At 37.6% G+C, this 23,608-nt stretch overlaps 2 protein-coding genes across 2 annotated transcripts in view; one reads left to right on the forward strand and one right to left on the reverse strand.

Moving 5' to 3' along the window:
* CAGE1 (cancer antigen 1) overlaps positions 1 to 13,780 on the reverse strand; it is a 91,320-nt gene extending 77,540 nt beyond the window's left edge. Inside the window, 3 exon segments of the mRNA XM_006888765.1 lie at positions 9,311 to 9,503; positions 13,099 to 13,337; positions 13,436 to 13,780. Coding sequence (XP_006888827.1) covers positions 9,311 to 9,503; positions 13,099 to 13,337; positions 13,436 to 13,780 — 777 coding nt within the window.
* Positions 13,779 to 23,608, forward strand: part of RIOK1 (RIO kinase 1) — a 47,078-nt gene continuing 37,248 nt past the window's right edge. Inside the window, exons 1-4 of the mRNA XM_006888766.1 lie at positions 13,779 to 13,849; positions 18,436 to 18,625; positions 21,132 to 21,222; positions 22,558 to 22,627. Coding sequence (XP_006888828.1) covers positions 13,779 to 13,849; positions 18,436 to 18,625; positions 21,132 to 21,222; positions 22,558 to 22,627 — 422 coding nt within the window. The remainder of the gene's footprint in view (positions 13,850 to 18,435; positions 18,626 to 21,131; positions 21,223 to 22,557; positions 22,628 to 23,608) is intronic.

Raw genomic sequence — 23,608 nt, forward strand, 5'->3', positions numbered from 1 at the left:
AAACAGTGCAACAATGAATGAATGAAAACCCAAAATCTCTGTAAATGTTCATTAAAACTAATAAAATTTAATTAAAACAATGGTATTATCATAATTTTGATTCTTACCTTTTAACACTGAGGATATATAAAACAAAGTTTCACTAAAAAGGTGAAATCTGATTGAGAATATATACATATAATATTCATGTAGGGCTTATTAACAAGGCCTACCTATAGATGAATGGGCTAAGTAAATAGTCTAAATAGGGCAGTGAGGGAAATATTGAAAACATCTAAAGAAAATATAGCCTAAGTTATAAGTATATAGACCTAATGATGCTAAAAAGTACTAAAGTCAGCTGACTATAAACCTCTATTTGAACCAGATGCTCTGCTGGAGAAGGAGGGGCAATCTCCTCCTGTACCAGTCAGATCCAATTTGATGGTACACACACAATAAAAAAAAAAAAACAAAAAAAAAAACACAAGAAAACCCCTCTATTTGATAAAATCTTTCAAGTACTTTTCTAATTATTGAATGTACTTGAAAGCAGTGACAGTTTTATTTAGACTTCTTAATTCAGGCCATCCCTTCTAATAAAAATACATAAAATGATACTTGAGAAATGAAAGAGTATTATTTATATGCATTAATATTAATTTTTATGTAAGTTCCTCAGACTTCACTAATTATTACATTTCAGTGATTTTTGTTATTTGTAACTAAATATGCATTTTTGCTACGTGGTATATACCTTAATCATAAATAAAAATCTTCAGTACATAGTGTACTGACTAGTAGTGAACCTGACTAGTAGCGCAAAATTATGGTAAAAATGTTTTCAATGTAAATAGGTTTTTTTAATGATATAAAAAAATCCTAAAGACTTTTACAAAAAGAATGGAAGTAAAAATACTAAAAACTTCAGAACCCATTCGGGATAAATGTGATAATTTTTCCATGTGAACTAACATCTAGCCATACCATCATGCTTTAGGTTATATATGCACTGTACAAAAGAGGTCTGGTGGCCTAGGGGCAAAAAATTGTGCTACCAACCCAAAGGTAGTTTGAATCCATCAGCTGTTCTTTGGGAGAAATGGGGGTAATCTCTTCCTGTTCACTTTACACTCTCTGAAAACCTGGCTGGAGGATCAGCTATGAGTCAGTTTCAACTTGACAGCACATAAGAACAACATTTACTGTACATGTACATAATAATCTAATTGACCTCTCTGTTGAAAACAAAGATATGAAGAATTTACTGATGAAAATCAAAACAAACTTGTGGCTTTTAGTATGGACTACACCTCAACATAAGAAAAACCCCACAACAAAATTCGTAAACCCAATAAACATCTTAATAAAGAAAGAAAGAAAGGTTGAAAAATATTTTATTTCAACCCATATTCAACATTCATGGAAGCAGCAATCAAGATATCAAATGAGGTTCTGCAACAGTCAAATCTGTCACCAAGAACTTTAAAAAAGTATTGTATGCAAGACTTGGTCCTATTGTTTTCAGTTGTATTGTTTTCACATGCCTTTCAATTGCATATGAAAGTTGGACAATGAGTAAGAAATTTATCTTTACATTGTGGTGTTGATTAAGAATATCAATATAGGGGAGCTCTGGTGGCCTAGTGGCAAGAAGCTACACTGCAATCCCAGAGATATGTGGTTCAAATCCACCAGATGCTCTGCCGGAAAAGGAGGGGCCATCTCCTCTTGTACCAGTCAGATTCAATTTGACGGTACACACACACACACACACACACACACACACACACACACACAGAAAACAATAAAAAAAATTAAAAACTCAGGATTTAATTAATAAAGACTCACCTTAAAAAAAGAATATCAATATAACACATACTGTCAAAATAACAAATCTATCTTGGAAGAAGTAATGCAAGAATATTCTTTTGAGGCAAGTATGGCAAGTTTTGTCTTACAAATTTTGTGTGTGTTATCAGGAGGGGTCAGTTTCTGGAGAAAGATATCATGCTTGGTAAATTACAGGATCAATGAAAAGAAGGAAGACCATCAAGGAGATGAATTCACACAGAGGCTGCAACAACAGGCTCAAGGCCAGCAGCCATTGTGAAGATGGCTCAGGATCAGGCAGGATTTTCTTCTGTTGTACATGATTACTATGTACAACATAACTTGGAGGTGCCTTGACTGCATGTTACACTATTAACAACAAACGATGAAAAACAGTTAGGGGTACCTACTCTAATTGTGGCCCTTCTTTGATACTGGACATCCTTACTTGACAAGCTCAATGATTATATTTGACCACCTTTGGACACAAACAATCAGCATTTGCTGTCTCTGTATGCAAGCCATCTCTGACTGTGTACCCAGACTGGTAAAGGCAACACCTTTAGTCAGGAATATTAGATTAGGCTCTTCTAAAGCCTCAAGTTGTAATACTTAAGGATGCTATGGGCAGAATGTTGAATGACTCAGGAAGCATCAAAAGATGGAAGGAGTTCATTGAATCACTACACCAAAAAGAATTGGCAGACAAAGAATAATTTCATGATACAACATATGAGTCAGAGATAATTGTGATAAAGGAAGAAGTTCAAGCTGCTTTGAAGAAATTGGCAAAAAACAAGGCCCCAGGAATTACAGTATACCTATGTATTTTAACAAACAGATGCTTCCCAGACACATTAACCAGGTTGTGCAAAGAAATCTGGAGGAGAACTACTTGGTCAAATGATTGGAGTAGATCCATATTTATTCCAATTCCAAAAAACAATGTGATCCAACAGAGTGTGGAAATTATCGAGTAATATCATTAATATCACATGCAAGCAAGAACGTGCTGAAGATTATCTAAAAACAATTGGAACAGTATATCCACAGAGAACTGCCAGGTGTGTAAGCTGGGTTTAGAAGAGGTTGTGACACTAAGGATATTACAGCCATATTACAGATGGATCTTGGCTGAAAGAAGAAAGTACCAGAGGAATGTCTATGTGTTTCATTGACTATGCACAGACATTTGATTGTGTGGATCACAAGAAATTGTGGCTAACCTTGAGAAGAATGGGAATCCTAGAACACTTAGTTGTGTTCATGTGGAACCTAAACTTGGACGAGGAAGCAGTCAATAGAATAAAGCAAGGATACACTGCATGGTACAAATCAGGAAAGGTATATGTCAGGGATACATCCTGTTTCTATACCTTTCTAATCTTTATGCAGAACAGATAATCTGGGAGACTGAACTTTATGAGGAGAAATATGGCATCAGGATTGGAGGAAGACTCATCAACAATCTGCATTATGATGACACAATCTTGCTTGCTGAAACTGAGGAGGATCTGAGGCATTTGCTGCAAAAGACCAAGTATTGCATTTTTCAATATGGACTGAAGAGAAAGGTTCCCACCAGGGCCAATTGGCAACATCGTGATAGAGAAGAGATTGAGATTGTTAACATATTCAGCTTGCTGGGTTCCAGAATCAACATTCTTGGCACCAGGAGTCAGGAAATCAAAAGATGAACTGCATTGGGAAAAATTTTCTGTTAGGAACATCTCCAGAGTATTGAAGAACAACGATTTCAGTCTTGAGACTAAGGTGTGCTTGATGCAAGCCATGGTCTTTGCAATTACTTATTATGCATCAAAGTGTGGGACAATGACTAAAGGTTGTAGAAGAAGAATCAATGTCTTTGAGTTGTGTGCTGGAGAAGATATCAAACATACCAAGGACTGCTAAGAGAGCAAACAGGTCGGCCCTAAAGAGGGTAAAACCAAGTTGCTCCTCAGAGGCAGGGATTTTGAAGCTTCATCTAACATACTTTGGGCATGTTGCCAGGAGGGACTAGTTCTTGGAAAAGGATATCATGCTTGGAAAAGTGGAGGAAAAAAGCAAGAGAGGAAGACCCTGGATGAGAAGGATTGACTCAGTAACTCAGGTAATGGGGGATAGGTGCATCAGAGACTATGAAATTGGCTCTAATGCAAGGTTCAGAGCTATTGTACATAGGGTTGTTATGAGTCACAGGTAGCTCAACAGCAAAAAAACAATAAGGTCAACAGACACTGCTTCAGATGGGGACCCTATCTTATGGTACACCCTTGATTCACTACAGCAGTAGTAGTATTTGTGATCTGGCTTACATCTTAGGAGTCTTGGTAACCACTGAGATGATCTGAAACTTTGACCAGACTTGGCACCCTAACTCCAATCTTCTACAGTTCTGAGTGATACACTATTCCAGGCCAGACAGTTTGTTTTCTATTTCCCCTAATAAGTGTATTTGCTTGATATTTGTATGCTCATTGTAGTTTGGGTAGAGCACTTGCCTGTCAGTTTGCTTTACTGGGTTGACTTGCATGTTAGTATTATGTTACTTATTTTATAGTTTGTGCATGTGCCTGTTATAGTGTGGTCTTATGGGTACAGCATTTGTCTGACAGTTTGCTGTACTGGGGTGACTTTACGCATTATTAAAATGCTAGCAGCTTTCCACCAGTATTTCAAATAGCAGAACGATCACCCATGGTAGACAATTTAAATGGAGAAGAAACAGGACTGGCCATTCACTTGTGATGTAACAAGTCTTGAAACTCACATGAGTAAGAGAGGAATACTATTACATAGTATCATAAATAGGGCCACTCAGATTGGAAGGCACTCAAAAAGTGGGGAGAAATAGTTCTAACATCCATTAGTAACTGGAACATGGAATGTATGAAATAGGAATCCAGGAATTGGAAATTATAAAAAATGAAACAGAATTTATAAAGATCAGCATAGCAGGCATGAATGAGATGAGATGTACTAGTACTGGACTTTTTAAATAAGACACCCACATCATCTATTATGCTGGGCTGAAAAATTGAAAAGGAATGCTGCTGCATTCACAGTAAAAAAAAAACAACAAAAGGACATTTAAAGATATATCCTATGCATACCCATGTTCATTGCTGTGTTGTTCACAAAGGGAAGGAAACAACCCAAGTTCCCATCAACAAATGAATGGCTAGAGATTCTGTGGTATATTCATATAATGAAATACTATGCAGCACTGAAAAACAAGGGACTCGTACAAAATAGGTGACGCTGGAGGACATTAGGCTTTGTGAAATATCTGTCACAAAAAGACAAATACTGCATAATGCCACTGTTATAAAACAGGACTGACAATGAGGGCTGGAGGAAACTAAGAAAAGAGGGAGTAAATAATGAAAACTGCACTGGAACAGATGAAGGAAAGAATTGTTTAAAAGGAATGGTTAGGCATTATTTGAATGACAACAACCGGGAATAAGAGGGACATGGTGGGTAGGGAGGAAAATGTGCAACAATGGATCCAAGTTTTCGGTAAACTTTTGTTAAAATCACAACAAAAAAAAGTATAAAAAAGTATAGTGATCAAGGATATGAACATGCATGGCTAAGCACAATTGATAACAGTGCATCTAAATTGCAAAATCAATCTCCATAACAGTCTACGTGTTTCCTATTGCCAAAGGGGCCCTTTAGAGTAGTGAGAGAAGATCTTCACCCTGAAACCCACAGCGTCCCTTTTCAGCAGGAAGTAGCTAAGAGAATACGCCATCCCCTTTTCCTTATGAATCAGGGTGAAGTCTCTCTCAGGGAGGCATGATAGCGAATGGCAAAGGACGCACTGACAAAGGAGATTAATCAGAACTGGCTTTGACAAGCACTGTGGAAATGGACAATTAAAACAGACTTTCAAGTGGAAAAAAAAAAGAGGAACGAACTGGGGGGGAGGGTAGAGAAAATAGTGCAACAATGAATGAATGGAAACCCAAAATCTCTGTAAATGTTCATTAAAATTAATAAAATTTAATTAAAAAAAGTATAGTGAAAGATACACACACATACACATATATATATATGAAGTTCAATGCTGTGATAGGATACTGTGCATAAACATACAAGGAAAACCTGTTAATACAACCATTATTTAAATATATGCACCAACTCCTAAAGCTGATGATGAAGAAATTGAGGATTTACCCAATTTTTCAAACTGAATTTATATAAATTACATAAATATATGTAATCTAGATGTATCAATAATTGGTGACTGGAATGAAAAATTTTGAAACAGGAGTATTGGTAGTTGGAAAAATATGGCCTTGGATACAGAAATGAGGCTGGAGATTGCATGATAGAATTTTATACAATGACTTCTTATTTGCGTATATTCTTTTCAAACATCAGAAACAATGATTATACACATGGACTTCACCTGATGGACTACACAGTTGACAGATTAACTACATCTCTGGAAAATGTGGATGGAGCAGGTCAACATTAGCAGTCAAAACAAGGCCAGGAGCTAACTAAGGAACAAACCATCAATTACTCATGAGCAAGTTCAGATTGAAGCTGAAGAAAATGAAAACTAGTCAAGAATCAAAATATGACCTTGAGTCAATCTCACTCAAAATTTAAAAACAATTTCAAGAACAGATTTGATGCACTGAACACTATTTACTCAAGAACAGAAGAGTTGTGCGGTATCAAGGACATCATCCATGAAGAAAGCAAAAGGTCTTTACAAAGATAGAATGACCTAAATGGATATCAAAAGAAACTTTGAAACACATACTAAAACATCAAGAGACGAAAACAAAGACAAATGCTGAACAGGAGATTTTTAAAGAGTTGCTCAAAAAAACAAAACAAAGTATTGAAATCAAATGTGCAAAGAGCTGGAGTCAGAAAACCAAAAGGAAGAGCATGCTCAGCATTTCTTAAGCTGAAAGGCTAAAGAACAAATTTAAGACTTGAGTTGCAATATTGAAGGTATCTACTGGCAAATCTTGAATTATGTAAGAATCAAAAGAAGATGGATGTAATACACAGTGTGACGGTACCAAAAAAGAACTGGTAGACACTCTAACACTGCAGGAAGTAGTATATGATCAACAACCAATGATAATGAAGTTCAGGCTGCACTGAAGGCATTGGAAAAAAAATATGGACCCAGGAATTTATGGAATACTAATTGATGTGTTTCAACAAAAAGATGTAGCCCTAGAGGTGCTCACTAGCCTATGACAAGACATTTGAAAGACAGTCACATGGCCCAAGTGACTGGAAGAGATTCATATTTGTTCCCATTCTAAAAAACAGTGATTCAACAGACTCAAAATTATCAAACAATATCATTAATATTTTAAGCAAGTAAAATCTTGCTTAAGATTATTTTTTAAAATGGCTTGACTGGTACACTGAATTTCTGAAATTCAAGCTGGATTCAGGTGCTGTGGCAACAGGAATATCATTGCTAATTTGAAAGGAGAGGCTGCCAAAAAGATACTTGCTTGTGTTTTATTAATTATTCAAAGACATTTGACTGTGCTGATCATAGTACTTTGTTAATAACAAGCTTTAAAATGAAAGGAAATCCAGAACACTTAATTGTGCTTGTTAGAAATTTATAGATTAGAAATAAAACAATAGAACAATTGATTTAAAATCAAGAAAGATGTGCATCAGGGTTGTATCCTTTCTCATACCTATTTTAATCCTTGGAGGCAATGATGATGCTTCATCTTACATAATTTGGGCATTTTGTTAGGAGAGGCTATTCCTTGGAAAGGTGAAAGGTCATCAAAAGAGAGGAAGACCCTCAACCAGAAGGATTGATAAGAGTGCTGCAATGGGTTAGAGTATATCAGAAATGATGAGGATGGCACAAGATAGGGCAGGGTTCAGATCTGTTGGTCATAGGGTCACTGAGTTGTACTTGACGTGATGGCACCTAACATCACCACCACATTATATGTGAACAAATAATTTGAAAAGCTGGACTATAAGAAAATGAATGTGCCACTGGGATTGGAGGAAGACTAATGAACAATCTGGATTATGTAAATGGCACAATTTTGCTTGTAGCATGTGAAGAACACTTGAAGCACTTGCTACAGAAGATCAAAAACCACAGCCTTTAATATAGTTCAGAACAAGAAATAAAAATATCCTTACCATTAGGCCAACAGAATACATGATGGAGAAAAGTTTGAAGTAACTAATGATTTTATTTTACTTGGACCCACAATCAATACCCATTATAACTGCATTCAAGAAATCAAAAGATGTGTTGCATAGGGAAAATCTGCTATAAAGGACCTCTCCAAAGTGCTGAAGAGCCGCGATTGTAGTTTAAAGACTAACGTGTACCTGATCCAAGCCATGGCATTTTCAATTGCTTCCCAGAAATCTGAAAGTTGCAACAATGAATAAGGAAGACGGAAGAATCAATCAATGAAATGTGATGTCCGTGAATAGTGAATAACCCATGGACTACCAAAAGAACAAACTCATCTTGTTTTGCAGGTCCAAAGTGCAACCAACATGCTTAGAGGCAAAACTTAAGTTTCACATACACTTGGGCATATTGCCAGGAGGGTCTATTTCTTGGAAAGATACCATGCTGTAAAAGGTGGAGGTTTGCAGAAGGAAAAGAAGATCCTTTACAAGATCAATTGACAAAGTGACATTAACAATGGGATCAAGTATAACAGAGATTTTAAGGATAGAACAGGGTTCGGATTTGTTGGGTTGCTAGGAGCTATAGTTGACCTGATGCCATTGGGTCACTTTGAGTTTTAGTTGATTTGATGGCACTGAACAACAATATTTACAATGTATTCCTATAATTTTCCTAGCGTTTTGCTACTATCAAATAGACAATATTGATGAGGATCTTGAGACAGTAAAATATTTTCTGTAAAAAAGAGAAGAATGTTAATATACCAGGAATCAAATAAGCTATATAGAGGGTATTATCAATGTTACTATGAATGGTGTGAACCATTTGTATAATAAAAAAGTGGAAGATGGCTTTATTCATTGGTTGTTACCTTGTCCCTTGGCTACTACTTTGGGACTTCATGCTATGAGAAGAGAATGAATTTATTTATTTATTTTTTAAATTTATTTATTGTGTTTGTACTGTCAAATCAGATCTGACTGGTACAGGAGGGAAATTTTCCCTCCTTCTCCGGCAGAGCATCTGGTGGATTTGAACCACGTACCTCTGGGATTGCAGTACAGCTTCTTGCCACTAGGCCACCAGAGCTCCCCTAGAATGAATTTATTTTTAAGAAACAGAGATTTTTAATAATCTTTAAAATTCTACCTTTCTTTGTATATGAATGGAATTGGTAACACCAAGTACTATATTACTCTCCTCCAGGCCGATTATGCTAGAGATTATTTCACATTTCCTCATATTGGTTTTATTTTCTCATATGAAATACAATACAGAATGCTGAATGTCTCTGTAGTTCCTAAATTTATGAATAATGCACACCTGAGGCAAATCATAAGTAGCACTCCTGGTTTCCATACAGAAGGGAGAATCTGAGTAAGGTAAGTCTTGAGAAAGATTCATGACATTCATGTCATCCGCTTCTGACATGCTTTATAAATTTTCTTGAGAAGTATCCACTTCAAAATGTTCACGATCCAATGGTAACGACCAAAATTGGTGACAGTCCTTATTTCTAAATGTGGGATGGATGCGAAACTTCTTTTAAAAAACCACAATTTTAACGCTTATCAGTATAAACAAATAAAAGCCTGTTTCCCCCATTTATCTTCATGTTATGAAAGCATCAGAGTTTATAACCCTCAAATTTAATGTCATTTGTCAAGTTATTGGAAAAAATAGTGTAGGTATACCATGGTAACTATAGTAGTAAAGATTAATTTGGACAAATCTCAAACCAAATCTACTGCTGTCTACTCAATTTTGATTCATGGTTACCCTAAAGAACAGACTAGAACTACTCTATAGGGTTACATGGGGTTAAATGCTTTACAGAAGCAGATTGCTACATCTTTCTCCTAGAATGATTTAGACAAAACCAAGTTAATTACTTAAGGCTTAGAATCCAGAGGTGCAGCGATCTCTCAGTTATTTAATCAAAAGCAGTTTACAGGATATTATCAGAAATCCACTGGTACTGTTGATTTGTAACTCATACTGACCCCATATGCTACAGCAGAATTACCCTATACAGTTTTCTAGGTTATTGTCTTTATTGCAGTGGACCACCAGAGCATTTGATTATTACACCACCAAGACTTCTTTCAAATTGAAAACAATTTAAAAAACTCCTTCATTGTTGTCTACTGGGAACCAACTCATGGCTGATTCTCTAGCCCCTGGGTTTCTGAGCCTGTAAATCACGATGGGGAGGATGTCAGTCATTCTTACTCTACCTAATGCACTACTGGATTCAAACTTGCAGAGAGGTATGGCCTTTGGGTTAGCAGTACCACTCTTTAAGGACTAGGCTACCAGAGTTCCCTAGGGCTCCTTGGTAGTTGTTAGGTGCCACTGAGTTGACTATAACTCATAGCGACCCTGTCCTGTGCTATCTTCACCATCTCTGACATACTCAAACCCACTGTTACCATCTGTGTGGTAACCCATCTTGTTAAGATTGGAACTCTTTCAGTTCCATAAAACACTGTATTTCTATTTGATACTATTTAAAACTTCACTGCCATGTCCAATATTGCAAATAGTTTTTCCTCCTCATCTTTCTGGTCTCTCAGACACTTGGTTTTGAAAATATGCAGATATTGTCATTGGTTTCCTTCTATATCTCTCAAATTGCCAAGAATTGGTAACTGAATAACATCCAGCATATTCAGTTTTGTTAATGTCTTCTTTTGAAATTTACTCCTGATCTCAGGTTTGCTAGGAGATGGTAACAGAAAAGGTCTCCAATCACATTAAATTCTGCTATGCTTTAGATGCTGTTGGTACGTACAGTCAAGTTGAAATTGATCCACAGCTGACCCTCTGGCGGGTTTTCAGAGGCAGTTAATCGCATGAACCTTGTGCCTTTGGGATTGCAACGCAGCTTCTTGCCATTAGGCTACCAGAGCTGCATCTTCTCTTCACACCTTTTCAATCTATATGCAGATCAGATAACTTGGGAAACAGGGCTTTATGAGGAGGAGTGTGGCATAAGAATTGGAGGAAGCCTCATCAACAACCTACATTATGCAGGTGACACAACCTTGCTTACTGAAACTGAGGCCAACCTGAAGTGCTTGCTGCAGGTCAAGGACTGTAGTCTTCAATATAGATTGAAGCTCAACATCATGAAGACAAAGATTCTCACCACTGGGCCAATTGGGAGCACCATGAAAGATGATGAAGAGGTTGAGGGGGTTAACAATTACAGCTTGCTTAGCTCCACAATCAACACTCTTAGCACCAGCAGTCAGAAAATTAAAAGACAAATTGCATTAGGAAAATCTGCTGTCAGGGACCTCTCCAGAGTACTGAAAAGCAATGATGTTAAGTCTGAAGACTAAGGTGCGCCTAATCCAGGCCATAGTCCTTGCAATGACTTGCTACACATCGGAGCTGCACAAAGGTCAAGGACGACAGAAGAACTGACGCCTTTGTATTGGGGTGCTGAAGAAGAGTCTCGACCATGGACTGCCAAGAAAACAAATTGGTCTGTCTTGGAGAGGGTGAAGACAAGTCTCTCCTTGGAGACTAGGATTTTTGAAGCTCTGTCTGACATACTTCAGTCACGTGGCCAGGAGAGACTGGTTCTTGAAGGACATCATGCTTGGAAAGGTGGAGGGACAATGAAGGAAAGGAAGACCCCAGATCAGATGGATTGGTACAGTAACTGGGGGGGAAACAGTGGTTGGTGTTTCACAATTAGTGAGATTGACTCAGGACTGGGCAGGCTTCAGAGATACAGTACACAGGGTCGCAGGCAACTCAATGGCACTTAACAATAACAACAACAACAACAACAACAACGCTTTTGATAGCTTGGACTCACATTGTCTATCCAAAACCACTTTCCTTTTTCTACATGTTCTGAGCAAGGTATTGGGAGGGGCCTCTCCTTAGAAAATGAAATCATGCTGGGAAAGGCAGAGAGAGGGTCAGTCAGAGAGAATTAAGATCAATCAAGATGTAGATCGACTGTAACCATAGGCTTGAGTGTAGCAGAGATAGAGATGATCCAGGATAAGGTAAGGTTCCACTCTGTTATTCATAGGGTCTCTAACAACATTCTTCTGATACATATCATACTTCTTACTGCTTCAGCAATCTGCTGATTGTAATACTCCTGAAATTTTTCCAGTTTCTGTTAGTACTCACAATGAATGCTGATGTTTCTTTAGTCTCTTAAGTATTTTACAATTTAGCACTTATCTATGAACTGTCTTCATCTCCACCTTAAGTTATTTAGCTTATTAAGCTCCTTGCAATGAGTCAATGATTACTCAGTATTAAGATAGCAAACCAACCAGTGTAGCTCACATAGTAAATAATAAATTGTCCTTCAATGATTTGATATATTCTCTTAATTTGCAGTCACTACCCATTTGCCTAATTATTCAGTTTGCTTAAGGTTAACTGTTTTCAAATGTATGATTATCATTTAGTAAATTATTAAGACCAATAAATCAAACAACCTAGGCAGGATTAAGGCCTACCTTCTGTCTATCTTCTAAACACATTAGGATTACTGGATTACGGGAAAACAGAGTTGAAAAATCCCGTTCTAGTTTCCAAACACAAACTAGGAAGTGACCTTATTTCTTAAAATTTTGTCAACTAAGAATTTCTACTTACACGTTTACAACTTTGCTCATTTCTCATATGGCACTGTACAATCTACCAATTGTCTTAAAACGTTAAATTTGGTTTTCCCGTTTGTCTTTACTAGCTTTTTTTTAAAAAATTATTATTATTTGTGTGTATATCGTCAAATCAGTTCTGACTGGTACAGGAGGAGATTGCCCCTCCTTCTCCAGCAGAGCATCTGGTGGATTCGAACCGCTCACCTCTGGGAAAGCTTTTTAAAATTTATTCATCAAATGTGTGGGTAGTGTATCCAGACATTCTACAACTGCTTTAAGATACGCGATAGTGTATCACCAGAGTTACAGGCAAAAATCTCAAATTATTTTGTTTGCGGGATGTTTTAATTCTAAAAATGGCATTACTTTTATAGCATTTATCGAATTTTCACCTCAAAATAACGCACTAAAACTTCGTAAATCACAAAGGTGCTCACTTCCAGGTTCCATAGGGTTTCTTGAGTCTACAGTAGGAATTTCGTGCTCTCTTCCAGGGCACTGAGTTTTGCACGAAGGACAGTACTTTCCAAACCTTTACAGGAATGCCTTTTACAAAAGCGCGGTTGGGATCCAGAAGATTTAGAACCAGTCAGCTGTGACGTATCCCCGAGCTCAGCCAAACACGTCCATGAGAGACTGCCGTTAGATTCCGACACCCTTACGGCCGATCCTTGCGCGTGCATACGATCCCGCTGAACCACCTGAGCCTTTCTGCAGACGGAAACACAAAATGAGGTGCAAAACAAAGTCCCTACACATGCTCAGAAGGGGCAGGCGACTCAGTACATTCATCGCACTGTCAAACGAAACCGTCCCCCGCCTCAGGGAACAAGTTATTGTAAGTATTCGGGCGGGGGGCGGGACTTCCGCCGGAGGGAACTTCCGGAAAGCTGTTTTTCCGGTTGGGGCACGGTTTCCGGTAGGGGCGGGCCGGAGAGGCTGTGGATCTTGTTCTATCACGACACGTGGTCGTAGTTGGTGTTGTATCTGCTGGGCGGCCAGACAGGCCGGGGTTTCGGGAGAGGTGGTTGGATCGGCCACTGGTGAAGCGATCTCTGTACTGTACTGTACTGTACTGTACTGTACTGTACTGTTCTAGGATAGACTCGGCAACCTCTGGAATTGCCGGGGCTTGCCGCGTTTCTGCCATGGACTACCGGCGCATGTTGATGAGCCAGGTCATCCCGGGGCAATTTGACGATGCGGATTCCTCCGATAGGTGGGCACACTAGTTTTGTCCAGATTCTGCTCTCTCCATTGCCTCCCCTTGACGAGAATTGTCTTCTTTTGGTCGCGAGATTTGATGGGCGTCAAGGCCTCTTTCACAGCTGCATCTGCCGCCGTTTACTGGAAGGTTAATGAAAACCACTTGTTAGCGATGTCCAGGGTCTTTGGGTTTGTAAGCATTGCTGAGCGGGCATAAGGTTTGAGAAAGTAGAGGTGAGGCGTTGCGGGAGGGGGGTTGTGCTTTAAACTACGTTTGCTCTGCAATCCGATCGTGCAGACACAGCACCTGCTGTGTATCAGGACTTGATCAGGGCGCTGAAGCTAATGCACAGGAGAACCAAGTCTTTGCCACCGTTTGCTGCTCACTTGGGTGTTAGGGCTGAAATGAGAAGAGAGGCAAGTACTTACATTTTCAAAACGAGACTATGGAACATATTATGCAAATAATTATAGATTATAATAACTAGTGACGGAATGTTTACATTATTTATTTACACATGAGTGAACGGAAGTCCTTAAATAAGATGTTAAGTGGACAGAAATAGCACACCCAATGTAGCTGGATAATGGTAATGAGAGTGCACTGATTTGCTGTCCATCACTGAATATTGTGAAGACTAACCAGTAACCTTTCACTTAGGTTGTGCTCTGAGGGGACTTTTCGCAATCTCTAGAAACCTTTGGTTATCACAGTTGACTGTATTTGTGGTCAGAAGCCAAGGATGCTACTGAACACTCTAAAAGGCACAACACAACCCCTTATAATTATTTGGCTAAGGTTGAGAAGCTCTGGTACAAATGAATTTCCAAGTTTAGTACACCACTCTGTTTTTGGTAACTGAGGATAGATTTTTAAGGTGCAATGAAAAAAAAAAGTCTCAGCAATCTCTCTTCATTTACCAATAACAGAGTAGTGTATTAAAGTTACAACTTCATTTGTAAAAATTCTCACCACTGGACTTAGTGGTACTTCATGGTAAATGGAGAAGAAACTGTCAACCACTTCATCTTACTTGGATCCCTTGTTACCAGCAGTTCGGAGTTCAGGAGATGTCTTGCACTGGGAAAATCTGCATTTAGGGACCTCTCCAAATTATTGAGGAGCAATGATGTCATTTTGAGGACTTAGTCGCACCTTATTTAGGTCATGGTCTTTTCAGTCACTTGCTGTGCATCTGTGAGCTGGACAATGAATACGGATGACAGAAGAATTGATGCCTTTGAGCTGTGATACTGCAGAGAGTACCGAATATCTCACAACAGTCTAAAAGAGCAAACAGATATGATTTGGAGAAGGTGCAGCCAGAATGCTTCTTGGAGACAAAGATGATAAAGCTTTGTCTTAAGATACTTAGGGTATATTCCTTGTGGTAGTGGTATACCACAAAGTTAGAACCAACCCATAGCTAAACCCTCTGGTGGGATTCAGAGGCAATAAATCACACAGGAGGAGATTGCCCATTCTTCTGTGGAGCAGCTGGTGTTTGCAACACATTTCTTGCTGCTAGGCCACCAGAGCTCCCTTGGGCACGTTGCTAGGAGAGATTATTCCTTCCTTGGAGAGAGGCATCATGCTTGGAAGTGTAGATAGTTGGTGAAAGAGAGGAAGACCCTCAAGGAGATGGGTTGATACAGTGACTGAAGCAATGGACTTGAGTATGTCAGAGATGATAAGGCTGGTACAGGATAGGACGGGCTTCAGAACTGTTGGTCATAGGGTTGCTGTGAGTCATACTTGACTTGATGGCACCTAACAATAGCAGCAACAGGTTAGGTTTAAGCTAGTTTAGATTTAAGGCTTATGCTTATGAAATTCTAGTCAATATCAGATGTTTAGTAACAGTTTGTTCTCAGCACACTTCTGGGAATTCAGACCCCATTGTAGTTGTTAGGTTGAGTGGACTACAATTCATAGCATCAAACAATAGATCAGAATCTTGCCCTATCCTGTGACATCTCACGGTCTCTGCCATGTTTGAACTGTGTCAATTCATCTTAGGGAGAGTTTTCCTCTTTTTCATTGACTCTGCTTTTCCCAGAATGATGTCACCCATGGTAGACAGGTTTCATCGGAGCTTCTAGATTAAGACTGTGACACAGTGCTGGCTATCCACTTCTGAAATAATAGGCCTCTGAAAACACTGTGAATAACAGGAGCCCTTTGAGACCTGACTAATTAGTAGGTTGGGATTGATAAATGACTTAAATTTATGCCTGATTGTAACTGCAGTGGATATCTTCAGTTATTATTATGTAGTTCCTGTGTTTTGTTAGTATATATGGCTTCAAAGTAGTATTTGAATATGGCCTGCACACGTTTTTTTTTTTTGTTTTTTTGGAATTCAGATGCACTCTTATTGATTGTGCTTGGCTGTACATGTACATATCCTTCAAGATGTATCATGGGGGTGTTGCAACCTAGAAGGCACAAATTTGACTAACAAGTTATAAGTACATGAGTCCAAAAATTATGGAAAAGTAAAAGAAAAGATTCTTTCATTGTTTTACAAACACTCCCCCAGGTCCCCTCCACCATGCAGCCCTCGCTCTAGTCTCCTGTGATGACAGAAATACCCAGTTACATCTCTCTTTTAGACGGTTCTCTCCCTCCTCTGTTTCAGTGCAGTATACATTATTGAACCCATCTTACTCAGTCTCTCCCCAACCCCAAGGACAGTCCCATTCTACAACAGTGGCATCATGTAATATTTGTCCTTTTGTGACTGGGATATTTCACTCAGCATAATGTTCTCCAGAGTCAACCATTTTGAATAATATTGCATGAGTTCCTTGTTTTTTAATGCAGCATAGTATTCCATTGTGCGAATATACCACAGCTTCTCTAGCCATTTGTTTGTTGATGGGCACTTAGATTGTTTCCAACTCCTTGCTATTGTGAACAAAGCTGCAATAAACATGGGTGTGCATATATCTGCTTGGATGTCAGCTATGGTCTCTTCAGGGTATATTCCCAGTAGTGGAATTGCTGGGTCAAATGGTATCTCTATTTGCAACTTTTTGAGAAAGCGCCATACTGCTTTCCGCAGGGGTTGCACCATTTTACACTCCCACCAACAGTGAATCAGGGTTCCAGTTTCTCCACAACCTCGCCAGCATTTGTTGCTTGCTGTTCTGTTAAATTTTGCTATTTTGACTGGGGTGAAATGATATCTCATAGTTGTTTTAATTTGCATCTCTCTTAGGGCTAGGGATTTTGAGCATTTCTTCATGTGTTTGTTAGCCATCTGAATGTCGTCTTCGGTGAAGTGCCTGTTCATATCCTGTGCCCATTTTTCTATTGGATTATTTACCTTTATCTTGTTGTGGTGCTCAAGTATTTCATAAATTCTGGATATAAGTCCCTTATCTGATATGTTATTACCGAATACTTTTTCCCAGTCAGTGGCTTCCCTTTTTACCCTACTGGAGAAGTTTTTGGATGTGCATAGGGATTTGAGTCTTAGAAGGTCCCATTCATCTATGTTATCTTCTCCTGGTTGTAGCTTTTCCAGGATACTGGGAAGACTGTTTATGTTGTGGATTAGGACTTCTAGTGTTGTTCCTAGCTTTTCTGTAATGAATTTCATAGTCCTTGGTTTTAGTCCTAGGTCCATGATCCACCTTGAGTTGGTTTTTGTGTATGGAGTGAGGTGTGGGTCTTGCTTGAGTCTTTTGCAGATATTTTTCCAGTTTTGCCAACACCATTTGTTAAAAAGGCTGTCGTTCCCCCACTTCACTGATTTCATCTCCTTGTCAAAGATCAGTTGACCATAGATAGATGGGTTGATCTCTGGATTCTCAATTCGATTCCATTGATCTATGTGTCTGTCATTGTACCAGTACCATGCGGCCTGCACACGTTTATATGTGAAATGTTTCATGAAAATTGACTATACTAGTAGATTTTAAGTGGGAGGTTCTACATAAAAATACAGATTATGGCATCTGTTAGAAAACTAAGAGGGTGCAGTGACACCGTCTGAAATCTCACATGGCAAAAAAACATCCTACTAGTTATAGTTTTTGTTTCCCCTGAGCTTGTTCTCATTCTGACAGTCCCATTTGTGCCTTCAACACTGTCTACTTGACTAGTGCTTGTCTCTACGTTAACCTTGCCGTTCCTTCGTATAATACATCTCATATAACATTCCTGTAACAGGCATATCTCTTGCTGATCCACAGTGAGATTGATTTCAGCTAAGACTGTCTTTACCTTACTTTTGTTATTACTATTATCAAAAAACTTTCTTCCCTGTGACCTCTTAAAAAAACTCTGGGAATGATTTTCCTAGAGTTGAGTTCATGTGTACAGATTAGAGAAAATTGAAGATAGAAAATCTTCATTAAGGCAGAGCATATTTAACAGTTGATGCATTCCTTCCCTAGTAAAATTTCAGTGTGGAGAATAAGCTGACATCTGTAGCAGAATTCTTAAAAAAAAGAACAGTTTGTTATTAAGAAAATTTAGCTTGTTGGGGAATATGTTTATTAAGGCACCTCTTAGATTTGTTTGTATTATAAGTAATTTTTTATGTGTGTTTAGACCGTGTAAACATGTCAAAATGTTGTTATTTCTAGTGAAAACGTGCACTTGAAGACAGCCAGAGAGGAAGATGTTGTTTCACTTGGAGACCTTAAAAATAAGAATGAAGACGAGATAGAAGAGGAGGAGGATGAGGAGGAAGATTATGATGAAGATTGGGACTGGGATGATGGAATTGCAAAACTTACTAAGAGTTGTGCATTGAATAGAGGGAGTAACCCTCAGGTATCTTCTTTGTGATCATTTATGTCTTTGTTGCTCTGGTGGTGTCCATAGATTGCCACACCGCTAACCCAAAAGCGGTCCCTCTGGTATTTGAATCAACTAGCTGCTGCTTAGGAGAAAGACATTTGTATCCTCTGCATTTGTATCCGTGCATTTGTATCCTCTGAAATCTGACTGGACGGTCAACTAAGAGTTGGTCCCAGCTTGAGACAATGAGTTTTGATGTACATCTTTTAGTTTATCTCTCGTTTTCTAAAAACGATGTTCACTGAAGCCTTCTCACTGATGTAGTTCTGGAGTAACTACAGTAGCTGTAAGTATTTTTACTTTACAGCTTATATTGCCCATTAGCTTCAGCCTTTATTTTTTTTACTCTTCTGTTGGTTGTCACCTTTTTTTGATAATTTCTTGTTTGTACATTTTGTCTATAATCAACTTAAAGGAGTTGTTTAAACTACTGAAATGAAGATCTTAAAATTGACTAGGAAAGGCAGAGATGCAGTTCAGTACAAATGCTTTAAGAAAAGGCTCCAACTTTATTTATAATTAAAGAAATTCAGAATAATTGTGTAGAGATAAACTTTTTAAAAATGAGAAACTGAGGTCACAAAATGTATCGTTGGTGACCAACTGAATAAGTAGAGTGTCAATAAAAACACCCCAGACTGACAAACTCTGACTCAGCAGTTCTGGAACTATGTCATGGGGGTTAGTTGCAAGAATGATCATCCATTAAGTATTGTTAATGGTGGAGGAACATCGAAATGAGCCAATGTCCCAGCAGTGGCAAATTGATTAGATTTCCTGAAACTGATGATTCACTCAAAAGGATATTATGCAATTACAGAATATGATACAGTTAAAGATTTTACCATCCTCCACCATGTTACCCAGCTTCATAGAGTGTACTTCTCATATGGGAAGTACTGAGCGTGTAAAGGGTTTCAGAGCCAGAGGATTATTAATACCCATATTCATGAAGCAGAAAAGTTAAAGATGTGGGTAGGGGGAAGAACTTTTTTGGATCTTAAAGCACTTTTCTCATGGGCTAGAATGTGAATTTATAGACTAAAGAAAATTTATCTTTGTAGTTTAACTTTGCTAACTCTTCTGTTGGTTTCTTTTGAATAAGTTCAGTCTAAAGTGTAATTCTTTAAAAAAATGAAAGACTAGAGAAATGACTAGAAGTCTAAATGTTAACTATCTGTGTGCTGGGGTAGTAGGTGATTTTTAAAATAATTCTTGGTGGCCTGAGTTCCCACAAGAGGCAGAACCAAGGTCCCACTCCCAGTGGAGGCAAAGCCAGAGTCAGTGCAGGTAGTTTCCATCACCACCCCCAGTGGTTCAAAGCCTAAATCTGTTTTTGCCAGTCATAGGAAGCAGGTTCCTGATTGAATGGTCCATACAAGAAGATAAAGCTGAAATAGAAAAGAATTACAAGACAACCTTGCTGACTAGCCTTCATGAGACTCACAAATAACAAAATGTCTTTTTAGATGTTAATTGAGGCTTCAGTTGTTATTTTTAAGATTGTGATCTAAAATGTTAAGAATTAGGGGGAAAAAACCCAAACCCACCAAAATAGAAAAAAAAAAATGTTTCTTGGCTTTGTTTTTCTACCATGAATATAATTTTACAGATATTTTAAAAGTTAAATTTAATACACTATTAAAAGTTCTTTACAAAGAAGAGCTCAGCCTCACTGTTCCATGCTGAGATAATAGGATTGAATTAGTAGCTACCTTAGATCCTTTGGTTTATGATTCTGGATGTCACTTTCACTTTCTTCCATTTTTACCATTATTTTGGTTTGTGTATGGTACCACTGCAAGAGCTGAAACCTTATTTTTATGCTTTCCCTTTTTCCTTCTAAGTCTAAAGTAAAATTCTTAGAATTATTTTTAGGTAACTTAAGCTGTTATACACTTGGGGGAGGGCTATGTGTAAATCAGCAAATGTTGCTTTGAGTTTTATTAATTGGGCAAATAAAAATATAGATTTAATTTTAAATTATTTATGATGTAGGTAAGAAACATTGTAGCTAGGCAAAAATTACAGGATTTTTGTTTCCTCTGTTGTAAGCCAGCAACTTTATAGTATTCAAATGCCTTTTTTTTTAAAAAAAGCAAGTTTGATTGATTCTTATCTTTCTTAGGGTATGCTTAAATGTTAATATATAGCTAATGCGTTAAATATGAAAATAGGATAATACTCTCACTCATTGATTGCTGTCAAGTTAGAATTGACTCATACCTGATCCTCCAGGGGGTTGTCAAAGGCTGTAAATTGCATAAAGGAGATTGTTCATCTTTTTCCTGCAGAGTAGCGGGTGGATTCGAATCACTTGCCTTTAGTTGGTAGTGCAATGCCTTACCTGCAAAGCCATCAAAAGCTTCTAAAAAGGATAAACAGTTGTGTTTAAATATAAACTAAGAGGTAGAAAAATGACAAACCTTGGATTTTTAATTGCAGTTGTTGCTTTAGACTTTATAATTGTTTCTTTTAGGCAAATCAACGGACTCCAAATTGCAGTTCTGCCAGAATGTCTACTCCTTCAGCCAAGGTCTTACAGAAATTTGAGAATAAAGCAAATCTAGGTAAGTTTATAAAGTATGTTATCTCACTGGGCTGGGTGGGATATTTTAAAAGCCATAGAAGTATTAAGAAATGATAATTCAAGTGTTGCTGACTGAGTGATGCTTAAAACCTTTTAGTGTCTTCAGGGAAACGTTATTACCTGTTTGTGTTAAATTTTAAAGTAGAATTGAAAATTCTAGGTTAAAGTTCTTTTTTTGTTTAGACTTTTTGGTGTAGATGTGAGCTAGTAACCAAGCAAAGAAACACATGCTTTCTCTGAGATCTGCTCTTACTGAAGTGGATCTATGATGAAAATAGCCAAATCTGAGTGTCAGAAGACTGTCCAGTCTATCTGATGCATGATCTCTATAGTTCTGGGAAGCAATAATAGAAAATAACTTAGAACACTTATGTCAGCTGTGTGTGTTTAAATGTGTGTGTCTGTGTGTGTGTGTGTGTGTATGTGTGTTGATAAATATGATGGTGGGTAACTGAGGAATTGGCTGCTTAAGCATGGGGGGGTGAGGAAGTGAATGGGGGGTGTGTGTCTGTGCACGCATGTGTGCAATGACTCCAATCTGAGCAATGATGAAAAAGTTTAACTACTGACCTTTATAATTATGAAGGTTTCTACACTTGATCTGAGCTCAAAAAAAAAAAAAAAAAAAAGAAACACATGCTGATGTGAAACCCTGCACCTTGAGAAGTGCAAGGTCATCTTTCATCTGTGGAGCTGGACTCCTTATGAACCTAACAAGAGTAACTCATATATGGTATCAACAAATACTGATTCATGAGTGTGGATATTATGTGAAGTGCCGTCATGTTGGTACTGACTCATAGGTGACCCTCCAGCGGGATTTCAGAGGCTCTAAATTATATAGAAGAGTGCCTGTCTTTCTCCCAAAGAGAAGCTGGTATATTTGAACCCTCTATCACTGGGTTTGAATACAGCTCCTTACCACTAGGCCCTCAGGGCTCACTGTGGGTAATTTAGGTTTTTCATTGTATGTCATGAACCTATAATTTGAAATGAAGTGGAACTTTTTAAAATTTAACCTGGAATTTTTGTATATTGGCTGTATAAAATTTTATTAAGTGTCTGAAATACAATATATGCAGATAAAGTATTTTTCAGGAATTTCTTCGGCTCAAAAATTATAACTAGTGATGAAAGTAAAACAAGTGACTCTACCCAAGAAGATATGTGTGTACTTTTTTCCAAAGCAGTGAATTACTAAAATATATTCTGTTTATATGTAAGAATAAAGAAAAGGAGGAAGGATAAAGTTTCTTATTCAGACTGTTAATACCTTTTTTGTCTTACGTATTTCTTGTAATTTTTTTTTTTTTAGATAAACTCAATGTTACAGATTCTGTCATAAATAAAGTCACTGAAAAATCTAGGCAAAAGGAAGCAGATATGTAAGTAATATTTTAACTGTAAGCCATGGTCCTTAGGCAGTGATTTTAGATAAGTAGTACCTTAGTCATAATTCTTGTGCATTAGACTGTCAATTTGTTTTCTTAGATTATCAATTTGTATTCTTAGATCCTCTTGCTTTTTAGATTATGTACCGTTGTAAGTTGAAAATACTGAGTTCTCTTAATATATTAATATGAATAGATTTCTGTTTAAACAGAAATATTTGAATTGAATGTTATAAAAGTGCACCCTTTTGAGAATTTATTAAAATTGTCTCCAAACATACAGTATTTTTTTCAAATTCAAGGGAAAACTGACAACTGTTTCCATTTTCACTCTGTTCTCAAAGCCAGTAGTTTTAAGGAATAGCTTACTTTGCATAGATGCTGATAACACTAGTTAACAATGTAAGAAATGTCAATTAACATATATCTAGCAGTGTTAGAACCGAAGTTTAAAACTAATTTTTTTTCTGGCTTATTACTATTATATTAGAGATAAAAGCTTTTAAAGAAATACCATCGTTACTGTTATATGCTGTCAAATCGCTTGGACTTGTAATTTGTTATTTCACCTAAGTTTCTTACTTGTTTATATTTTTGGCTTTAACAGAAGTTTATCTTTTTATATTTTTCTTTTTTTGTCTGGAAGTGTGGATTAAGGGTACTTACTCTAGGAGAAGGCTTTGTCTTTATTTTGGGTCTGGAAAAGATCCTTAGCCCAAATGTCCAACCACAGGTAAATGGATTGAGAAATTATGGTACATTCACACAATGGAATATTACACAGCACGCAGGAGCAATGATAGCATTGGAGAGCATTATGCTGAGTGAACTAACCCAGTCCCACAAGTATAATATTGTATAAAATCATTATTGTTGAAATGAGTATAAGGTTCCAGGAGGGATGGGAGAGGCTGGAAGCAGAGGGATGTGGATGTGCAGGGGAAGGGGGGAATTAATCATCAGGTTGCACAATTT

The sequence above is a fragment of the Elephantulus edwardii genome, unplaced genomic scaffold (assembly GCF_000299155.1).
Source record: "Elephantulus edwardii isolate Elephantulus edwardi_28Jun2011 unplaced genomic scaffold, EleEdw1.0 scaffold00071, whole genome shotgun sequence".
Taxonomy (NCBI): domain Eukaryota; kingdom Metazoa; phylum Chordata; class Mammalia; order Macroscelidea; family Macroscelididae; genus Elephantulus; species Elephantulus edwardii.